General features: G+C 34.2%; 1 protein-coding gene across 5 annotated transcripts in view; it reads left to right on the top strand.

Moving 5' to 3' along the window:
• ROCK2 (Rho associated coiled-coil containing protein kinase 2) overlaps positions 1-19,808 on the top strand; it is a 168,189-nt gene that overhangs the window by 138,680 nt on the left and 9,701 nt on the right. For 2 of the 5 annotated variants that reach the window (XM_043989247.1, XM_043989245.1), the window contains exons 18-32: positions 3,043-3,203; positions 3,730-3,914; positions 5,434-5,503; positions 6,939-7,042; positions 7,219-7,405; positions 9,258-9,351; positions 9,511-9,605; positions 10,794-10,973; positions 11,346-11,520; positions 11,916-12,092; positions 14,127-14,197; positions 15,139-15,227; positions 15,755-15,833; positions 17,218-17,479; positions 18,672-18,885. In XM_043989247.1, coding sequence (XP_043845182.1) covers positions 3,043-3,203; positions 3,730-3,914; positions 5,434-5,503; positions 6,939-7,042; positions 7,219-7,405; positions 9,258-9,351; positions 9,511-9,605; positions 10,794-10,973; positions 11,346-11,520; positions 11,916-12,092; positions 14,127-14,197; positions 15,139-15,227; positions 15,755-15,833; positions 17,218-17,479; positions 18,672-18,885 — 2,143 coding nt within the window. The remainder of the gene's footprint in view (positions 1-3,042; positions 3,204-3,729; positions 3,915-5,433; positions 5,504-6,938; positions 7,043-7,218; positions 7,406-9,257; positions 9,352-9,510; positions 9,606-10,793; positions 10,974-11,345; positions 11,521-11,915; positions 12,093-14,126; positions 14,198-15,138; positions 15,228-15,754; positions 15,834-17,217; positions 17,480-18,671; positions 18,886-19,808) is intronic. The other 3 variants (XM_043989246.1, XM_043989249.1, XM_043989248.1) reach the window with 3 other exon arrangements.

Raw genomic sequence — 19,808 nt, 5'->3', positions numbered from 1 at the left:
TTGATTTAGTATTCTTACTCTGAGATTAAAGTCAGTTAAATAACTTCTGGAGTTTTCTCCTAAGACTTATGATTCAAATATTTTAGAATAATTTAAAAGGTCTAGAATATTTTTAAAAGCAAAAGCAGCATATTTACCTATTTTTATTAGCTATATTTACCTAGCAATTGCTAGATCTTGCATCATGCTTGAAGTTCAGCAGATTCCACCTTTGCCTTACCACAAAGGGAAAAAATACAGAAATGGGAAAGCTGTTTCTAGTTCTTTGGAATTCAGATTTGGAAGTTTGTTCTTAGCAATATTCAATATGCCCTTCATAGCCTCTTCCTATATTGTAGTAGTTCAATAAATATACCTTGCTATTCCATCTAATTGGGCCTCAAAAAACACAGTATGAGGTGAAACAAAGTTACAGGGTGGAGTTTGTTCCATAGAAACCATGTTTATGTATATGCAATTACCGTATTGTATTGAGGCGGTGATTGTTGCTTAGGAGAATTAATGCTACTGCAATGTAAGCATTAGTTGGGATCATTGCCAGCCATTGTATTTGGGACAAATGGCCCAATAACATTATAGTAGAGTTTACTTATAATGTGTTATCTTCTCTCCCCTCCCCTCCCAGCTATTAAGAATATAAGTTGCAAAAACAATTTCTCATCTTCATTGGTACAGGAAATTTCCTCCTCTGGAGCTCTTTATATTGTTGAAAAACTAGATCCAGACAGAAACACTTGTGAATCATTGCTGAGCAGGGATAGTATTGTGTTAGGTATCCTTGTGCTTTTGGACAAGGATTTGGGTATCTGAAATTCTGATATTTGTTTAATTACATACACACACACACACACATATAATTAGCATATTTAGCTCTAGTTAAGGGTGTGTTTTGGGTGACACTTGAAACATTTGGCATTATTTCTTCGTTTGGGTAACTTGTATGGTTATGTTTGAATGTTGTAATTCATCTGTCAAAAGATAGTAAGTTCAAGTATATTGGTATTGTTATTATCTCTCTATTTTACTGCATCTGGGAATGCTATTATATAAGAAATTACATCTTGTTCTTAATAATAGAACCAAAAAGAATACCTAAAGTATTCACAAATTAGTAAGGGATGGTAGCTCTGAGATTTTAAGAGGAACTTGTGAGCAAGAGATTAAAGGGACACACAGAAGAAGCTTAGAAGTCAGATCAGTTAATAAATAGGCCTTTTCAAAATATCATTGACACTATGTTCCTTTGTAGTTCCCATAATCAATATTAGGAAGAAGAACTGAATATAGTTTATTTTCATTTAGAATAGTTTGATGTTTTGTAAGGCTCATTGAAAAATATTGAACCATAGGATTCCAGGATTATAGAAGAGAAAGATTAAAAGATAGCAAGTCCATGTAGTACACCAGTTCTCACTGTATAATTTAAATTCTAGCATGACAGAGATTCCAGCCTGGTTTAGTCACATTTAAGACCTCTGACCAAGATAAGATAGCAAACAAGCTCCAATATATTAATTAAGGCCAAAATTTTGAAGGCAAAAAAGTGAGTATTGAGAAAACATTTTCAGAATCACTGTGGGTAATCTTTCCTCTCATTGTCATATGTGCTTATGCTATTTCATATTGAAGTACAACATTTGGGTTTCATAGACAACAGTGTCTTTTGTGTATATAACTAAACATAATTTCCATTTAAAGTTGGTTAAAAACCTGGGTAAACAAAAATGAGAGGTTTTGGCTTTAATACCGTATTTTATTATAATGGAAATATCTAGTCCAAAAGAATGTAAATGTAGCTGGCCAAGGAAGTAGTAGTCATGCCTAACCTAAGTACCAGATGGCATGATAAAAGAAAAATTTTCTGATATCTCCTTCTACATATCCCTGCTCTGGCCCACGAGAAGGTGATGAAACATGGTTCTACATTGTCATGTTTAGATGAAGATCAGGTTTTCTCAAGAATAATGGAATTGATGTGTGTAGATTTCTCTATACATATTCAGAGTAGAATGAAGCTCAGTCTAGAGAAACGCAACTCAATTCTGCCCTCATTTTGTATTGAATCATGACTTAAATGAGGTATAGTTCCTTCCTCTAACACTACCAAAGACAAACTATAATTTTAGTAAGTAGGCACTATTTTGTTTGAAGGTAGTCTTTCAGCATTCCCATGTCTCATACTGTATCACACATAAAGGATCAATGTGATTTTAACTCGGGGCAGACAAGTTATAGTTAGGATAAACATCAAAAGAAAACATCATTTATGTTATTAATGCTTCTATGTAAGCCATAAAAGATTTTTAGGTTAAAATAATTTTTGAGTAGTAGGAAAGAGCTCATTGTAAAAACATGTGATAGAAATTGTATAACAGGCATAGGGGTGCTTTGAAACCAAAAAATCAGTTTGGGAGCTACCAGCAAATAACCTTTACTTTTTTCCCTAGCAATTGGGGATGTCAGAATGTTGGAAATGTGTGTTTAAAGAAGCGTTTAAAGCATCTTAGGATACTATAGGGTTAGATAAACAATTCGATTATTTGAACAAGAAGGTCAATGAGAATTTTAAATATTTAGAAATTGAATAGCCAAATTTTCTTCTGCAAAGTGGAAATTAATAGTTTTCAGACTATTGCCTTTAGGTAAAATTTTGCATAAAGTTAAAGTCAAATCTCTGTGCTGGGTATAGTGCTGCATATGAGTAATCTCTGCTACTAGGAGGATAAGACTGGGAGATCTCTGAAGTTTAGGAGTTCTGAGCTGCCATGAGCTGATAATAAGCCAGTCGGATGTTTGCACTTGATACAGTGGCTGCCAGGAGCAAGGGACCAGCAGGTTGGCTAGGGAGAGGAGAACCAACCCCAGTCAGAAACAGTGCATGTAAGAGCTCAGGCCTGGGAACAGTCCCAGCCTAGCTGAATTAGGGAGGCCTCGGCTTTTTTTTTCCTTTTAGATTCTATTTGATATCCTTCCATTTTGCTCAAATTGATTCGTTATTGTAATAGTTTCTTCCCGTTCTTCCCTCTTCCCATACTCTAATAGAAATGGAGAAGAAACTCATAGAGGAAAGAACTTTAAAACAAAAGGTGGAAAACCTTCTGTTGGAAGCTGAAAAAAGATGTTCAATGCTAGACTGCGACCTCAAACAGTCCCAACAGAAAGTCAATGAACTCTTGAAACAGAAGGACAAACTAAATGAGGATGTAAGAAGGATTTTTATAAATGATCACTGTTAAAATTATTTATAGATTTGAAATAATCTCTCTCTGTATATGCTTTACAATGGTGTGATAGTATATTATGGCATAATAATGTACATCTTGCCTCTGTCACTTTTTTACTCTCTGGCTTCAAGCAAGCCACTTTACCTTTCCTAGCTTGTTTTCCTATTCTCAAAGTCATTATGATAATATGCTACTTACCTAATGGGATTACTATAAAGAAAGTGCTTTATTAGCCTTAAAATTCTCATTAAATGTTGCTACTTTTCTGTTAGACATTATCATTTTCAGTTTCTTTTTAAATCAGTAATTGTCTATAAGACCTTTCATTATGGGGGGAGAATCTTCCCTCCCAAAATTCTCAGAAATATAAAAATAATTTTAACATTGAATGTATAGTTAAGAACTATCTAAGAGGAAAATATTTGTTCTTTATCATTTATCATCTTTAGCAAGTAAATTATTTATATTTATCTAATATAACAAGGTAAGAAAATGTGTTTTTTAGGTCAGGAATTTGACCTTAAAAATAGAGCAAGAAACACAAAAGCGCTGCCTCACACAAAATGACCTGAAGATGCAAACACAACAAGTCAACACACTGAAAATGTCTGAAAAACAAGTGAAACAAGAAAACAATCATCTTTTGGAAATCAAAATGAGTCTAGAAAAGCAAAATATCGAACTTCGGAAGTAAGTAAATTTTGGCGCCCCTTAAATAACCAGTGCCCAATTTTCCATTCATGGATTATCTTTAAAATACAGGATGCTGCAACAGTAGAGCAAGCGAAAAGGAGGATTGTCAGGATTGTAGAATAGTTAATGCAAATCATTCAAATAGACGAAATTTGAATAAAAACTATGTTATATGGTTTTCACAAAAATAAACAGAAATTTAGTACCTAGATACCTAAGAGTTTTCTGTGTACTATAAATGAATTTAACTCCATTTGATTCAACAATGATTGGTCATATCTAGTAGATTTTTATTTTCAAAATAAAGACAGAAATCCTTTTAATAATTTTTACTAAAATAACAATGAATAAGGTGGCTTTGTCAGTTTCATTTGGAAGAAATTAGTGAGGAGTTTTCTCTAGTCATTGAAAATATCTCAGTCAGTCTGATCCTTTGTTTTAAAAATAATACAAGGGAGGGGGCAGCTAGGTGGTGCAGTGGATAAAGCACCGGCCCTGGATTCAGGAGTACCTGAGTTCAAATCCAGCCTCAGACACTTGACACTTACTAGCTGTGTGACCCTGGGCAAGTCACTTAACCCCCATTGCCCTGCCAATAAATAAATATATATATATATATATATAATACAAGGGGCAGCTAGGTGATACAGTGGACAGGGCACCGACCCTGCAGTCAGGAGGACCTGAGTTCAAATTTGACCTCAGACACTTGACACTTACTAGCTGTGTGACCCTGGGCAAGTCACTTACCCCCCCCCCCCAAAAGTAATACAAAAGCATGTATAACATTTTAAAATTTAATATTCATAATTCAGTGCTTATTGATCTAAATTACTCTTAGGTCTCATTGGCTTTTCATTAAATTAGTGTTTTAAGATTTATAAAGTTTTATTAGGTATATGTTATGTTGTGTGTTTTTTTAATGGCCTTTTGATTTTATCAGTGTAATTACTTGGTGAGGAATGTCTTTTGTCAATGCAAATCTGCTCCTAATTTACAACTTAGAATCTTAAAAAGTTACTTTAGGCATTAAGAAATGAGTGATTAAACATGGCCTCAGAATAGGACTTGACCCTAGATCTCCTAACCTATAGCTATAGCTGCCTCTGAAAGTAGAATCGCCAAGCTATAGAGGGGAAAGTTGAACTAAGACCTCTTTAAAGTCACCTGGCTAGTGAATGGCAGAACTGACACTCTGTATAATCCCCATTTCTTCGTCAGAACAAGAGTTGAATGAATGGCTGCATCATTTTTTTCTACCTTCTCATTGAGATGGTTTAAACTAGATCATTAGATTGTAGTTTATCCTTTGCATGATTGGCCTCCTGTGAAATATTATTACTAATTAATTGTGGGACCTAAGTCAATTCATTTCACCTTCCTAGATCTGTTTCCTTACTTCTAAAATGAGTGAGTTGAGCTAGATAATCTCTCCTATGGCCATATTGCTGTGCATTTGGGGTATATGTGTTATTGAATAAAGATAATCTGAATTTATGAATTAATGTTCTAATAGAGAACGGCAAGATGCAGATGGACAAATGAAAGAACTCCAAGATCAGCTTGAAGCAGAACAATATTTCTCAGTAGGTATCAAATACTTTCAGTGAAAAGTTGTCTATTTTTTTGATTGGTAGGACTTTTTCCCCTTTTCTATGAAACTGGAGAATAAAGTTTATACCTATGGAATAAGTTATTCCCATAGATTTAAGAATCACTATCATTAACATAGGGATAATGTAGTTATTGAAAATTTGTTTTTTTAAATGAAAAAGTTTATATTAGTTAATGTGATATTTTGAAGTCAAGACCTTTTGAAGTATTTGCTCATAGAGCAATGGGTGTATAGCCAAATCCAAACAAAGAATACTAGACCAAATAGTACAGACACGTTAGTGAAACTACACACTATTACTTGGTGGAAAGGCATTGAAGAGCTGTAGGCACATACCGTATTGGTAATGGGTCAGTAGTGATGTCTTTGTATAGTATGAAGTGTTCATTTTTATAATGAAGAAATGGATATTTAACAAGAAAAATTATTTGGTGGTATGAAATTTTTCCATCTATTTTCAAATTATAAATAAAAGTATCTTTAGTACAAATGTACCATTAATTAGCAAAAATTTTGGTCTAAATCAATGGTTTTTCCTTATTGTGATAGGACCTTCCCTAACATACTAGTCTCTATAGTGGAAACCTTGAGACAGTCAGGTGTAGTCGCATCTCAAGCTTGGTATATTTTTAGTAAGGGGGAAAAAACTAATGAAAATTTCATACATACATAAATATCTGTAAGTTTATAAGGACTTGGTAAGTTTAAAAGGACTTCCCAGTTTTTAAGACGTTATAAGTGTTCATTGTTTGAAGTTACTTCTTTAGGAAATCAAGATCAGTAAAATGCTTTGTGTGTACATTGACTTTTTGTTTGAATAAGTATTCAGAAGTCATAAAAACACAGTATTTTAGAATTGGAAAGATTCATTCCTGAACAAAAATTCCTTCTGCAGCAGTTGTAACAAGTGTTCATCTAATCTTTACTTCAAGACTTTCAAGTTATAGAGAACCCACTGACTCCAGATTCAACCTATTTTACTTTTGAACAATGTTACATAGTTTTTCCTAATATCAAGCCACAATGTGCTGCTGCAACTTCCATCCATTGTTACTAACTCTACTCTTTAGTACTTCAGAACAACTACATTAGACAAGACCCATCTAACTTGATTCACTAATCATCTTCCATTCTAAAATACCCAGAAATATAAAATAAATATTAGATGCTCTTTTTGCCCACCAAAAGTTTTCTGCTATGTTCCTTGAACTATGTGACATACGTATCTCCTAACTGAGGGACAATTTGATAAAATCATGGCTCTGTAGACCATTTCTGGGTCCTAGAAAAGATGCCATTAGCCAATTTTTCTGTCTCGGGGCATCCTAAAAATAGAAGCCTAAGTCCCATTCTTTGTGACAGTAATGATAGTTTTTTACATTTTGTTCTTAAATTTTGAAATTCAGACTCTTTATAAAACACAAGTCCGAGAGCTTAAAGAAGAATGTCAAGAGAAGACCAAACTTTGCAAAGAAATGCAGCAGAAGAACCAGGAATTACAGGATGAGAGGTGAGGTTTAAATTCTGTTCTCCAACAAGACATGGAGAAGCACAAAAGAAGACTAAGCCAAAGCTGAATTCAGTCCTCAGCAAGCATTTGTCACATACCTACTGTGTGTCAGGCACTGTGCTAGGCAGAAACCGTAGATATGTTTCTCCTAAATTGCTGTATCTCTGAAAATACAGGGACTCCTTGGCTGCACAGCTTGAGATCACCTTGACAAAAGCTGATTCAGAGCAGCTAGCCCGTTCTATTGCTGAAGAACAGTACTCTGATTTGGAAAAAGAGAAGATCATGAAAGAACTGGAAATTAAGGAGATGATGGCTCGACACAAACAAGAACTTGCAGAAAAAGATGCTACAATAGCATCTGTAAGTAAATTATCTCTTTTTTAATATTAATATTATTCTGTGATCAATCTTTTCCAGAGAAATTATGAAAATATTACAATTCCAAACAAATACTAGTATTAAAATCTTGAACTTATTGAATGCTTAGCTCCCTCAGGACAATTCAAGAACAATTCCAGGAAGAACCTAAACAAATATAGTGAAGTTGCAGAGCAAGCTAGCAATGAATAGAACACTTACCTTGGAATTAGGAGACCTGAATTTGAGATCTAGTTTTGGTATTGACTAGCTGTGTGGTCCCAAGCACTTAACTTATGTGAGCTTTACTTTTCTTATCTTTAAAATGGGGCTACTGGTATATGTACTGTCTACCTTAAAAAACAGAGAGGGGGCAGCTAGGTGGTGTAGTGGATAAAGCACTGGCCCTGGATTCAGGAGGATATGAGTTCAAATCCAGCCTCAGACACTTGACACTTACTGGCTGTATGACTCTGGGCAAGCCACTTAACACTCATTGTCTTCCCCCCCCCCCCAAAAAAAAAAAAAAAGAAAAAGAAAAGTGTTTCTCATAAACAGTTTATTATGGGGGGCAGCTAGTACAGTGGATAAAGTGCCAGCCCTGGATTCAGGAGAACCTGAATTCAAATCTGGCCTCAGACACTTGACACTTACCAGCTGTGTGACTCTGGGCAAGTCACTTAACCCTCATTGCCCCATCTCTCTCCCCCTCCCCCCCCCCCATTTTAAAAAAACAAAAAACAGGTAGGAAAGTGCTTTGTAAATCACAAAGTACTATATAAGTGAGGTATATTATTCTTATGAAGTGGAGATATGTCTATGCTTATTTTTCTTAAAAAGCACATTTTGAAAAGAACCTCTAAGCTAGTTATATACTAAGGTGGGAATGTTAGAAAAAACTAAGTAAAACTGAACCACCTTACAGATAGATCAAAATATTTTTTCCTTCCACCCTTTTCTTAGGGCTTGGGTATTGCCAGAATGAAAATAAAAACAAATTATTTCATTAAAATAATGTAGGTGTTTTTGTTAATGATCAGTGAAATTTAGAATTCAGTCTGTCAAATTCTTCTGAATAATGTTTGTTTACTGCCCTTGTGCTGCTTGCTACAGAGCGGAGACATTTCAACATGTACACCAATTTGGTTTTTTTTTAATATTATTGCTGCTAAATCACGTATCATGAGAATGTATTTGACATTGAATATCATGAGAGGCTTTGATATGTCATTTTTTATTAAAGATATAAGAAAGACACATAAATGGGGAAGTGTAGAAGATTAAGGGGTAAAATATTTTTGTTTAGTTATTTTCAATTGTCTGACTTTTTGTGACCCCATAAAATATTTTAAGAAAATGTATGAAAAAAACTAAATAATTACAAGTAGGAGACTTTTTACACATATAATCTGAAGAGTGTTAGACTTAAAAGATAAAGTCAGAATTTTTTATTTGGAATTCAAGAGGTTGAGGATTATGGTTCTCAATAGTTAAGCACTTTTTTCAAAATCCTTCTGAGATCCCAGAAAATGCTCTAACTCATATGGCTGCTGTTTTCCCCCTCCTACATGAAGCCTTCTTGAAGTCAGAAGTCACATAATTTAATTTCCAAAACCTGTATAATTCTGTGATCTAGGTAAATCTTCTTTAGTTTACAATATGCATATAAATAAGAAAAAGAAATCACTTGGGTAGTAGCATTTTCAGTGGAAACAGACCAAAGAGAGAGGTGAAAATGTGTTTGCAGAAGATAATGCCAAAGGAAGAAAAGGAGAGAAGTGACAAATGAAAATAAAAAGTTTTAGCAGTTAACCAGAACTTAAGATTTTGATTTATTTTTCTTTTCATTTCCTAGCTTGAGGAGGCTAATAGAACACTGACTAGTGATGTGGCTAATCTTGCAAACGAGAAAGAAGAACTGAATAATAAAGTCAAGGAAGTCCAAGAACGTATGTATTGACTAAGAACAACTACACACACACACACACACACACACACACACACACACACACACACACACACACACAAATGCACACTTTTTTTTAATCTGCTTAAGCGTTTATTTTAAATTTTATTTTTAAGCAAACTGAATTTTTTTAAAATTTCAGAAATGTCAAGATTGAAAGATGAAGAAACAAATATATCAGTTATTAAAACACAATTTGAGAAACAGCTTTTAAATGAGAGAACACTAAAAACTCAGGTAAGTATAATAGAAAATATAAGTATATTCTGGATGTTTGTCCATTTTATTTTAAATTTTTATATTTACATTCTGCATATTGGTCCATTACAGATTGGGTTCATTCAAGCATAATTACGGTTCTGAAATTGGCGGGGCCAGGAGAAATGAAGAAAGAGAAATTCCTAATTTTCATAAGCTTTTAATTAATAAGGGCTCAGTTTGGTATAGAGGTTATTTCTAATATGCTATTTATGACAAAGCTATATTTAATTTGTTGCTACCCTCTTGGGGTACCTAAGCTTTTATTGCAAGTGCATATTTAATTTTTTGTGTTTGCATGAGTATTTATATAATGACTTTGGCCATCATGTGGGAATTGTAGTAGTATTTTTTTAAGTGCTTTTCACATATTTTAATTTGGAACTTTAAAGATCATCTTAACCTTCATCTTCATTTCATGGAGGAGAAAACTTATGTCTTGAGAAGTCAAAGTGACTTGATTCAGAGCAGTTCAGTTGTTGAATGATTCAGTTTACATAGTCAAATTTAGCTCACTTAGGTTTTTTTTTAAGCTATCTGCCATTCTCCCTGCTCTCAAGTTGATAGTGCTAATGAGTTTCATGAAGGAAAATGGATATTTTTCTATAGTAGAACTATTTCAGAGAGTAAGAATTGAAAGTGACAAGAAGGGGGAAAGTTGCAACATGTTAAATATGGCTTCATTGTTTTAGGGGGCAGCTAGGTGGCCCAGTAGATAGAACACTGGCCCTGGATTCAGGAGGACCTTAGTTCAAATCCAGCCTCAGACACTTGACACTTATTAGCTGTGTGACCCTGGGCAAGTCACTTAACCTCATTCCCTTCTCCTCTCCCCCCACCTCCCAAAAAAAAAAAAAGGAAAGAAAGTGGCAAGAAGGCAAATGGAACCAGTCTTGTCTTCAAACAGTTAACTCTAAACTCTTAGAAACCTCTAAGGGACAGCAAAAGGATTTTGTTTTGAAGGTAATGGAGAGTAAATGAATGTGATTGGTACTTACATGTTTCTGTACTTAAAGTGACCAAAGAATCTTATTAAAAATTTTGTAGATAGTGTTTTATGGCCTATTGTGTGGTGTGGAGAATGTTACAGGTTTTTGCATCATGGCAAATGGTGAGGTGTAGGAAAAACAACAGACAATAAAGAGTTTTACTTTTTGTCTCTTTTAGGCTGTGAATAAATTGGCTGAAATTATGAATCGAAAAGAACCTCCCAAGCGTGGTGCTGACACAGATGTGAGGAGGAAAGAGAAAGAGAACAGAAAGCTACATATGGAACTTAAATCAGAACGTGAAAAGTTAACTCAACAGATGATCAAATATCAGAAAGAATTGAATGAAATGCAAGCTGTAAGAATGTTTTTTGGGGAAACTTTCTTGGTTGTTGGATGACAAAGGTTTTTCATGTATTTTATTTTTCATTGCTAGCCTATTTTGCAAAAATATTACTAGAAGAATGAGTAGACTAATTTGATGAGCTACATATCATACCTAGAGAAAGTCATAGTGAATAGAATGCTGAGTTCAAATCTCATTCCCTTCCCTCTTTCCATTTACTTGTTCTAAGGCACTGGCCAAGTCACTTAACCTGTGTTCTGTAGGCATTCTCTACTGTTATGGACAAGTTGTTACTTTATATTGGTGGAGTAAGTCTACACACACATGCTCTTTTTGCAATGTACCATGTTAAACTTTAAGCAAAAAATTTTTTTTCTTTTACAGCAAATAGCTGAAGAAAGCCAAATTCGAATTGAACTGCAAATGACGCTGGACAGTAAAGATAGTGATATTGAACAGCTTCGATCACAACTTCAGGCCTTACACATTGGTCTGGATAGTTCCAGTATAGGCAGTGGACCAGGGGAAGCTGAGGCAGATGATGGGTTCCCAGGTACAGGTTTGTTTTCAGCACTTTTAATTATTTTTACAAAAAGGCTTCTGGCCCAGAATCAAAATCATATAACTGATTATCTCAAGGCCTGTGACAGATTTTTTTTCAGGTAGGCGTAAATGCCAGTAAATTTATATGTGGGGAAACATGTATCTTTTTTGTTTGTTTGTTTGGGTTTTTTTGGGAAACATATATTTTGATTAAACCATTCTTAACCTTGTATTTTTTTTTTTACTTCTGACAATGCTTTAACAAAAGAAAACTAATTTACTTTCACAAATGTTTTAGTAGCTCATCATATAATGTAGTAACTAATTTTTAAAATACTGTTCTATGTCTGATTTTTTTCTGTTAACATTTTTTTTTTTGCACTTTTCCATTCTTTTATGTTGGGTATTTAGTCCATATCACTCAGTCACATACTATGGAATCCATGTCTTTCACCTATCAACGTTCTTCTACCTCTCTCAATATTGCTACTAAGCCTTCCAGTTCTCACATACTTCTCGACTCTGATTCTGACTCAGAGGAAGAATCCTTATCTTGTGCACCTATTTCTTCGGGACCTGATAGTGCAGGTGACATCCTGAAAACCATTTCACTCATGGATTGTTTCTCCTCCCTCCCCCCTCCCCCCCCCACTTCTAACTTCATTCCTTTTTAAAATTTTTCATAACATTATATTGCTATGTCCTCTAACTCTTTATGACTAGTAAAAATGCTACCTTCACAAAGAATTGTTATCTAAATAGTTTTCTAACCCGTTAATTGTAAAATAGATTTTTAAACTCAATTCTTTTGCCAACTGCTACAGTGTGGAAACTGGATTTTCTTGGTTATGCAATAAAAGTAGGAAAATGGCATGGCTTCAGAGCTCCTAGAATTTCTCTGCTGTGAACTACTTTGAATGTGAATGTTAAAGTTTGATCATAGTTTAAAGATATAAATTTTTTTTTTCATATTGTCATTAACACAAGCACATAATAAGCATATTCAGTACTTCTACCCCCAGCATAGTGGGACTGGGTACTGTGAGGAATGTGAAAGAATTAATATGTTATCTGTGTCCTAAAAGAACTTATAGGGGCAGCTAGGTGGACACTTACTAGCTATGTGACCCTGGGCAAGTCACTTAACCCCCATTGCCCCGCCAAAAAAAAAAAAAAAAAGAGCTTACAACCTCAGAGGGGAGATAATAATTAAACATTTCAGTATTTTAAGATTCTGTGATTGTGTCCTGTGTATACTCTATCCACACATATGGATCATAAGTTGCCCTGGTGGAAAAAAACATTCCTCACCTAATGGCTTTAACCATCAGCCTTTCTCAACATAGCTGTGCTGGTCCTTAGAAAAAAGACAAATGATCTAGACCATACTGGAAACCTTTCCAGATTGATAGATAGGACTTCCTGCAGCTTATACTCTACTGTCATAACCTTCCTGAACCCAGGATCTTCCTCAGGTATGTAAGACATTGAAGCAGGATTTGAGTGGAGGATGGCATAAACACACAAAACATAAATACACACATATGTATAGATGAATGATCCAAGGCAATGTGTAATTGAGTATAAAAATATAATATGTAGTAATCATAGCTGTGAAACTTCAATTTTCGGTCCTTTTTAATGAAAACTGTAAAGTGAAAAAATATAGTGAAATGGATTTGTTCTTTCATTTTCTCATAATAGATTGTTTATTTCTTTGTCCTCATCCCTTACTAAGATAATCAGCATAAACTGTAAGAAAATGCCATTTTAAGTACCAACTTTGATTTTTTTTTTTTTAAGTAGGATCTGGTGATCTGGTGAGGCAGCCTTTTTGTCTGAGTAAATGACCAGTTCTAAATAATAGCAGGGAATTAAAAACTATTTCTTGATTTTTATGATACTATTTGCATTTAGAACTGCAGCTGGGTGCCATTTTCTATGAAATTTCTATACTAATATTATTTCCCATTTTTAAAAAAAGAAATATGAATGGCACTTTTGGAAATATAGACCAAATCCTATAAATTACAAGGAATTATCCAAGTTCTGCTATTGAACTGGAATTTTGTCACATATTAAGTATTACTTAAAATAAATGTACCAGCTTGATTTATAATGAGATTTTGCCCTATGTTGTAGCATAGTTGATTTGTAATTTATAACTTCCTTTTAAAATTTACAGGTAAACAATCTAAAAATCCAGTGTTTTCCACCTATTCTTCATCTTATAAATGTTTCAGTTTTTAAAGGTGCATTCCTCCAAGTAAATATTTCTAACATGATAGGTATTTTTTAAGAAGATGTGCCATCAAAATCCAACCAGAGTTACTGGTTTGCTAGTGCCTTCGAAGATCACAAATGCATGTTTTAGACAACAATTATCAGCAGGACTTTTTGCCTGAGTAAAATTAGAACTATAGGATGCAAATCTGTTTTCATTGTAATACTCTTCTGAAAAATTGCATTTGCTTACAATAACTATAATATTTGTGGGTTGTTGATGAGTGTAATGATAAACATTGAGGAACAGATTAGTCTTGCTTCATAATATCTGAATGAAAATCATGTACCAGAAAAACCTTGAAAATATTTGAGTTTAATTACTTTACTTATTTGCAGAATCAAGATTAGAGGGATGGCTTTCGTTGCCTGTACGAAACAACACTAAGAAGTTTGGATGGGTTAAAAAGGTAATTTAATACTATATGGTTAGAAGTTGTAGGGTTATTTTCCCAGAAATACTTTATTGGTTTCTTGTATATTTTATATAATCTTTGGGTCCTGCTTTAGCTATGGTTCTTTCTTTGTCCTGACTTTGGAAGTGTCTGATCTAGTCCATACTACTTATGCAGATATGTAAGAAGCTTTATCCGAAAAAATATATGTGTTGATTGCAAAATAGTGTTGTAGCAAATGGGATTGTACAGTGACTTTGCTGCAAAAAGGGACCACAGTCATTAAGCATACCAAATTTGCTTAAATCCTTCTAGATTAGAAAATCATTGAACAAAATCCTCAGTATGACACTTAAATGGGCTTTTTTATTAACAGTGGAAGAACAAGGAAATAAAATGTTAGCAAAAGCTTAACTTTAGATTATTTCCTCATGTCATATTTACCACTATTAGATTTGATTATGATATGTTCTAATTAATTGATTATGTAATATCATTATGGTAAAGCTCTGTTAAATATGCAAATCTAATAGCATTGGCAAATTCAGTAGCCTTGAATTAACTTAGTATTCAAGAAACAACACTGCTGTTTAGTCAGTTTCAGATAGAAAGCATATCTGAAGATTATCAACATTCCCCTCATTGTTATGCTGGTTTCAGTGATTTGGAATTCATTCTACCTTAAAATGTTGTATTATTTTATTAGTATCTTTTATCATACCATAAGACTATGTCCTTTTTTTAAAGCATTTCAAGTAAAAAATCATTTACTATCATTTAAAATAATAATATTTTTACTAAAGTCCCTTCAAGTACATCCTGTTCATTCCTTTTTATTTTGTGTGCTAGCAGTAATTTTTATTGCTGTAAAAGAATATATGCTTGCAAAAAAGAGTAACTGAAACAAAGGCTATAATAAGATGAACTTTAATATTCAGCTATTTTTCTCTTAACAGTATGTGATTGTAAGCAGCAAGAAGATTCTTTTCTATGATAGTGAACAAGATAAAGAACAGTCTAATCCTTACATGGTATTAGATATAGAGTAAGTATTTTAACACAGAATGGTTGGTAAATATAAATTTTCTTACTTTACATGCTAAATTAAGATGGCTTTGAGCAGTTGATGCATATTTTCCTTTATTGAACAAATTGATGCCAGCATCACATTTGGCAATATGGCATTATACACTGTAGAATGTAGCCATTGTTATGTTTTTTTATACCCTGGGGACATTATTTAAACAATTGATAGTACATGGTCTAAGGCTGTATTCATTTGTTTTATTTATTTCATTAGACTTTGACTTAAGATTCATTTTAATTTTTTGAGTTTTTAAAGAATATATTTTATTTGGAGCTAAATTATGAATTACCAAGTGAAGGGTAGAAATTTAGAATTTGGGACAATTTTTTAAAAAGCTCAAGCAGTGGTATTTAAATTATGTGAAGTACTATGTATTATAATCTTGTACAGTATATGAAGTTAATTTAATATGTCTCTTGAAACAGTAACTGATACAATTTTATCCTTTTATGATATTTTTCACCTTTACTTAATATCTTTCATAGCAAGTTGTTCCACGTTCGTCCAGTCACACAGACAGATGTTTATAGAGCTGATTCCAAAGAGATTCCAAGGATATTCCAGGTAACAAGTGGCCTTTTTTGCCCTTTCCTCCTGAGGATATACCATGCAAAATGCCTGTCATAAAACTTTTCACTGTCTTTGCTTTTTCTGCTTCTTACTTAGAGAGTTTGTGAGCCATATTGAGAGCTGTTCTCAGGTCCTTCAGACATACTAGAATCTGCTACTCATTGACAATAGATTTTAAAACCGTTTTGTCTTTTTCGTTTTATTTATTTATTTATTTATTTTAGTGAGGCAATTGGGGTTAAGTGACTTGCCCAGGGTCACACAGCTAGTAACTGTTAAGTGTCTGAGGCTGGATTTGAATTCAGGTACTCCTGACTCCAGGGCCAGTGCTCTATCCACTGTGCCAACTAGCTGCCCCATCTTTTTCATTTCTAATGAGAGTTTGGAAGTAGAAAACGTACTTTTTGCTGTAAAAGAACTTAACTGTTTCTTACCTCCTTCAAGAATATTGTTTGTTCAATTGTGAGGTTTTTGTTATTTTTCTTTATTTATCATTAGATTTATTTTTACCTAACATTTCCATTTGTAAATTCAAATAGGTCCACAATTACAGCAACTTTTGAGAATGAGCAGCATTGAGAACAAGTAGCACCAGTAAATGTTTATTGATCATTTCCCCCGAACTTAAAACTTTTGGTAAATGGAAATAGTGAGCTATTTAGAGGTTTTAATTGAAATAACTTCCTATTCCCTCATCTTCTATTGAAATTTCTAGGCTGGGAACCAGGAAATAGGTCTGAGTAACAGTGGCCCAGGTGGGTAAGGGGCGGAGCTAACAACCACTGTATGCAAAGTTTTTCTGTCTTTTTAATTAGTAAGTTGACCTGGTATTATGTACAGACCAGGGATACCACCTGGGACCCCCTGAAGCTTGGGACAGTGAAACCTGGAAACAGTCTCCCACTTTAAAGAGTTAAAAGTCAAGTAAAAGATAGGCAAGATGAGGAGACAGAAAGGTGAGAACCATAGAAAGTTTCTTTAGTGACAAGGAATATCAAGATACACTCTCAGAAGAGGATAGCAGTGTCAGGGCTCATACATCCAAAGCTTTCAAGAAATTTCTAAAAGGAGTTTTTTAAAAATCCAAAAGGAAAGGCAAAGGAAAAATAGGGAGCTACTAAAGTATCAAGACTTGACTTTCTTTTATTGCAGTTTGAACACATTAAAAATTAGTTTAAAAATCTAATGATATTTCCTCCCCCTAAGTAACATTTACTGTGACATGACAAAATTGCATGTTTTCACTTTAAATTACAATTTTTTTATTTTATACTTTATAACGATATAATTTGTACTTAGCCTGTCCAAATGTGGCTTTTTTATTAAGTGGGTAGCTTTTATCTGGAAATGACATGTGGTTCTCTTTTGATATATCTAGATCCTGTATGCTAATGAAGGCGAAAGCAAAAAAGAACAAGAATTTCCCGTAGAACCAGTTGGGGACAAATCAAACTGCATTTGCCACAAAGGACATGAATTTATTCCCACTCTTTATCATTTCCCAACTAACTGTGAGGCCTGTATGAAGCCACTTTGGCACATGTTTAAACCTCCACCTGCTCTTGAGTGCCGACGCTGCCATATCAAATGCCATAAAGACCACATGGACAAAAAGGAGGAAATTATAGCACCTTGCAAAGGTGAGTATTGAGACTAAATATGCCCGCACTAGCTATCTCTAAGAAATACATTGTATTTTCTTCTATAGGTTTTGTTTTTGTTTTTGTTTTTTTTAGTGAGGCAATTGGGGTTAAGTGACTTGCCCAGGGTCACACAGCCAGTAAGTGTTAAGTGTCTGAGGCCGGATTTGAACTCAGGTACTCCTGACTCCAGGGCCGGTACTCTATCCACTGCGCCATCTAGCTGCCCCTTTCTATAGGTTTTTAATGAGTGTGTGGATAAAGAGAAACATCTATTTACTGAATATTTATTATAGTGAATATCTACTGTGTTTGACTTTGAGGAAGATAAAAAGTTAGATAATCTCTTCATAGAGCTTAGAGACTAGTAAGGGGATAAGACATTCAAAATAATAGTACTACATAATATTGCATATGAAGTGGATTAGAGAGGTACAAAATGGTGTTATGTGACCCCAAGGGTGAAGGCTAGGGGGCAGCTAGGTGGAGCAGTGGATAGAGCACCAGCCCTGGAGTCAGGAGTACCTGAGTTCAAATCTGGCCTCAGACACTTAACACTTACTAGCTGTGTGACCCTGAGCAAGTCACTTAACCCCAGTTGCCTCACTAAAAAAAAAAAAAGAGTGAAGGCTATTGCTGACCAAGAGGATCAGGGAACACTTCCCAAAGGAAGTGGAATTCAGGTTTACAGTTAAGCTGTAAAGGATGATCAGAAATTCAACAGGAAGTAGAAGGAAAGTTTTCCAGGGATAGGCTCCAGCATAAACATAAAGTCATGAAGACTGGAGATCATAGTGCATTTAAGGAGAGAGGAATGCAGGAAATAATTCAGTTTGACCAGAGCATGGAGAACATGGGTAGGGGTGGCAGGTGAGGGGGAGGGTCATGGGCATGGTACAAAGTAGAGGGTAGCCTGTTGTCATGTGCAGGGCCTTAAATACCAGGGAAAGGAACTACAACTGTGCTCAGCAGTTTGGGGGGGGTGGGGTGGGGAGGGAAGGTTTTTAATCAGTGGAATAATATAATCAGATTTATGCATTAAAAAAACTTTAATGGCAGTAGTGTTAAAGATATTTTAGGAAGGATAGAATAGAGAAGTCACCTGTTAGATTATTAGAGTAAATCTAGGTATATGGGAGAGGCATGTACCGTTTATGATTAAAAATACTAAGTTTGAAATATTTCATTTCAGTATACTATGATATTTCAACGGCAAAGAATCTGCTGTTATTAGCTAATTCTACAGAAGACCAGCAGAAGTGGGTCAGTAGGTTGGTAAAAAAGATACCTAAAAAACCCCCAGCACCAGACCCTTTTGCTCGGTCTTCTCCTAGAACTTCTATGAAGGTACAGCCCAACCAGTCTATAAGACGGCCAAGTCGACAGCTTCCTCCAAGTAAACCAAGGTAAAGTAAAAAATCCAACATCATCCAAACAGATTTTCTCAAATGATTTAATGAAATGTTATGTAATACCATTATTAAAATTATCCTAACACATCACATTTTTCTCTTTGTGTTCAGAATTCTAATGAAACTTTGAATGTCAAATACTAGAAACTTGTCAGCTTTATATCACATACATTGACTTGTATGAACGTGTTATACATTTATTTAACAAATTGCAATCATATTCAAATATTTTTGTATGGTAAAAAATGAACAGAAGTGGGGGGTTTTTTGGTCAGTTCTTATAGTTTGATGTTAAAATTGTTGAAGACAATTTATAAATCCAGTTTTGACTGTTTTTAGAAAGTAGGATCCACTTAATATTCAGTGAGATAATGATCAACTTAGATAACCTATATAAAGGTACTTTGTAAATTTTAAAGTACCATGTAAGCATCAGCTATTATCACTGAGTAAGCTAGAGTATTCTCCCTATTGATCATAAAAAGAGGAACTATCTGGAGCAAAGGCACCAAGTCATCCAGCTGGTATCAAGTTCATATACAGATTACACAACAGAGTTCCTAATTTAATATGATAGAACATAGATCTTTATTATGTGTATTAAAGTGTTGAAGCCACCAAATAAAAAATAGCACACAAGAAAGGCCTGATATTATATATAACTTTTGAGGACAGTAAGGACAATTCTGTCTCAAGCAAAGATTCCAGTGGCAGTGACATTTAGAATTGATTCATTGTGTCAATATGAACTATGGTTTTTTTCTTGCTGTGTAGTGCTCTTTTGGGGTTCATTAATTTAGAATGCTTTTTTGAAAGGAAAAAACCCTACAGAAGCTACGTAATATTTAAATTTTTTTTTTTGTTGTTCTGGCCCTCCCCTTCGAATTATTCTCCATTGATTTTTTGGGGGGGGTACA

This window comes from Dromiciops gliroides, chromosome 2 (assembly GCF_019393635.1).
Source record: "Dromiciops gliroides isolate mDroGli1 chromosome 2, mDroGli1.pri, whole genome shotgun sequence".
In the NCBI taxonomy this organism is placed as follows: domain Eukaryota; kingdom Metazoa; phylum Chordata; class Mammalia; order Microbiotheria; family Microbiotheriidae; genus Dromiciops; species Dromiciops gliroides.
Note: the sequence above shows the minus strand (reverse complement) of the source record. Positions and strands in the feature narration are given on the sequence as shown.